General features: G+C 39.3%; 1 protein-coding gene across 1 annotated transcript in view; it reads left to right on the forward strand.

Annotated features, from left to right (window-relative positions):
- Window positions 1-2,252, forward strand: part of LOC119309570 (DNA mismatch repair protein MSH6-like) — a gene marked incomplete at its 5' end in the record, with an annotated part of 11,578 nt that overhangs the window by 6,091 nt on the left and 3,235 nt on the right. Inside the window, 4 exons of the mRNA XM_037585550.1 lie at window positions 702-793; window positions 985-1,160; window positions 1,291-1,493; window positions 1,579-1,680. Coding sequence (XP_037441447.1) covers window positions 702-793; window positions 985-1,160; window positions 1,291-1,493; window positions 1,579-1,680 — 573 coding nt within the window. The remainder of the gene's footprint in view (window positions 1-701; window positions 794-984; window positions 1,161-1,290; window positions 1,494-1,578; window positions 1,681-2,252) is intronic.

Genomic DNA, 2,252 nt, shown 5'->3' on the forward strand with positions numbered 1-2,252 from the left:
TGCCACGCCCTCCTGAACCATTTGGCCTTAAGTGTATCACTTAAAACAGTTTATGGTCTGAAGTGTGCAGTTTTTGAGTTTAGGGACTAAACTGTTCTTTCAATGTGAGTTTATGGCCTAATAGAGCATTTCACTCAATTAACACAATTACTTACATAGGGGTGGATGCCATTTAATTAATTATGATCAAGTTATTAAATGCTTGAGTACTTAGAACTGTTTTGATGTGCTTGTTGTTGGTGTCACTTTGTTCCTTGATGCTAAGTTGCTCATCTCGGAGTATTAAAGAAAACCTGACCATTAGATGGATCATACTCCCTCCGTCCCATAATATAAGAACGTTTTTGACACTAGTGTAGTGTTAAAAATGTTCTTATATTTTGGGACAGAGGGAGTATCTTATAGCCTTGGGATAATTACTGTTCTTTGAGCTTATGAAGTATATGATGGTTATCTATTCATGGTGGGAAGCTTATGTAGTCTCCTCAAATTAAAACGCTGCAACATAGTTATTAATGTTTGAACAAAATTATGAAATTTCAAACTGATGATTACCATATAATAGTATATTCTGATTGTGCATCTGTTTTCACTGTATATATGTATGTATTGAAGTCAGAAATTTGCTTTCATGTTTCATGTGATTATGCTTGTCATTTTACTTTTCATTGTTGTTTTTAACGCTTTATTCATCTTTCCAGGGAGTCGGGCATGAATGTGCTATGCAGTTCCGTAAAGATTTATGTAGGCTTCCAGACATGGAGCGTCTGCTTGCACACCTTTTCTCTAGATGGTAATTCAATACCATACCTTATTAGTAGGGACATTGTGCAATAAGCTGGATTGGTTTGACTTTTGACTTTTGCATTATACTATATTTTTTTGCTCCAGGTTTAGCTATAGAAGTTTACATTGCTTTCTCTACTCTTGGACCTTTGAAATGTACTCTTTTATTCTTAATGACTCATACTACATTCTTTGCAGTGGTGAAAATGGGAGATCTAAGTCAGTTGTTCTATATGAAGACACAGCAAAGAGATTGCTCCAGCAGTTCACTGCTGCCCTTCGTGGTTGCCAGCAAATGTTTCAGGCATGTTCTTCTATTAGGGCGTTGACAGGCACAGAGGGGTCTTCTCTACTAAATGATTTGCTTTCACCAGGTAGTAATAACAACTTTCTTCATTAGTTAAGCTACACGAGGGGTCTTTCTCTACACAATGTCTGTTTTTTATCAGATTGTTTAACTGCCTCCAATGTGTAAGGTAACCTTCAAGCTCTAACTGTTTACAGGCAAAGGGTTACCAGATGTGTCATCTGTTTTAGATTACTTCAGGGATGCATTTGATTGGTCAGAGGCTGATCATAATGGTCGGATCATACCTCTTGAAGGTTGTGACCCTGAATATGATGCCGCTTCCTGTGCCATAGAGGAGATCGAATCCAGTCTACAGGAGTACCTGAAGGAGCAAAGAAAGCTACTGAGGGATTCATCGGTAGTGCTATGCGTCACTTCTGTTTCAAAATGTCGACCATTTATTAGTTTATTTAGCAATTACTAATAACTGGTTGATGGTGCAGGTTAAGTATGTAAATGTTGGAAAGGATACTTACCTTATTGAAGTGTCTGAGAGCCTGAGGGGTTCTGTTCCTAGTGACTATGAGTTGCAGTCTACAAAAAAGGTAATTTGACATGATGTTTCTTGTACTTGAATACGATCATGGAATTGTACTGATACTGTTGCATGTTGTTTGACATGTTGATGCATCTAGTGCTATGCAGTTAGAAAAGAAAGAAAAGAAGGATAGTCAGATTGCTCCGAGGAGGATGTAATCAATTGTTCATGCCAAAGTGATTGGTTGAAAGTTGAAACTTGAAACATGCTTTTTAGTGGATTAGTTTGACATAACTGTCATGCCTCAGTGTTAGAGCCTTGGAATCGGAGGGCATAGCCGTGGCCTGGAGGTGCCTGAGGGCCGATGAACGATGAAGGTCCAATGGGCGTGCGCGTCTTGCCGATGTTGTGGGGTGACAGGGGAGGAAGAGAAGAGCTTGGGGAAAATGGCCTAATATTATTGGTTGCTTGAGTTTGTCCATACAGACCTCTCCGTATATTATGGAAAGTGCTAGTTCTAGTTATCTTGCTAAAGGAAGCTTATCCTACTAAGAAATGACTTCTTTCAATCAGGGACTAATACTGCAACTCCTGAGCAAAGTGCCCCTGCTTGGCCGTAGCCTATCCTGCCACAGGCTG

The sequence above is a fragment of the Triticum dicoccoides genome, chromosome 5B (assembly GCF_002162155.2).
Source record: "Triticum dicoccoides isolate Atlit2015 ecotype Zavitan chromosome 5B, WEW_v2.0, whole genome shotgun sequence".
Taxonomy (NCBI): Eukaryota; Viridiplantae; Streptophyta; class Magnoliopsida; order Poales; family Poaceae; genus Triticum; species Triticum dicoccoides.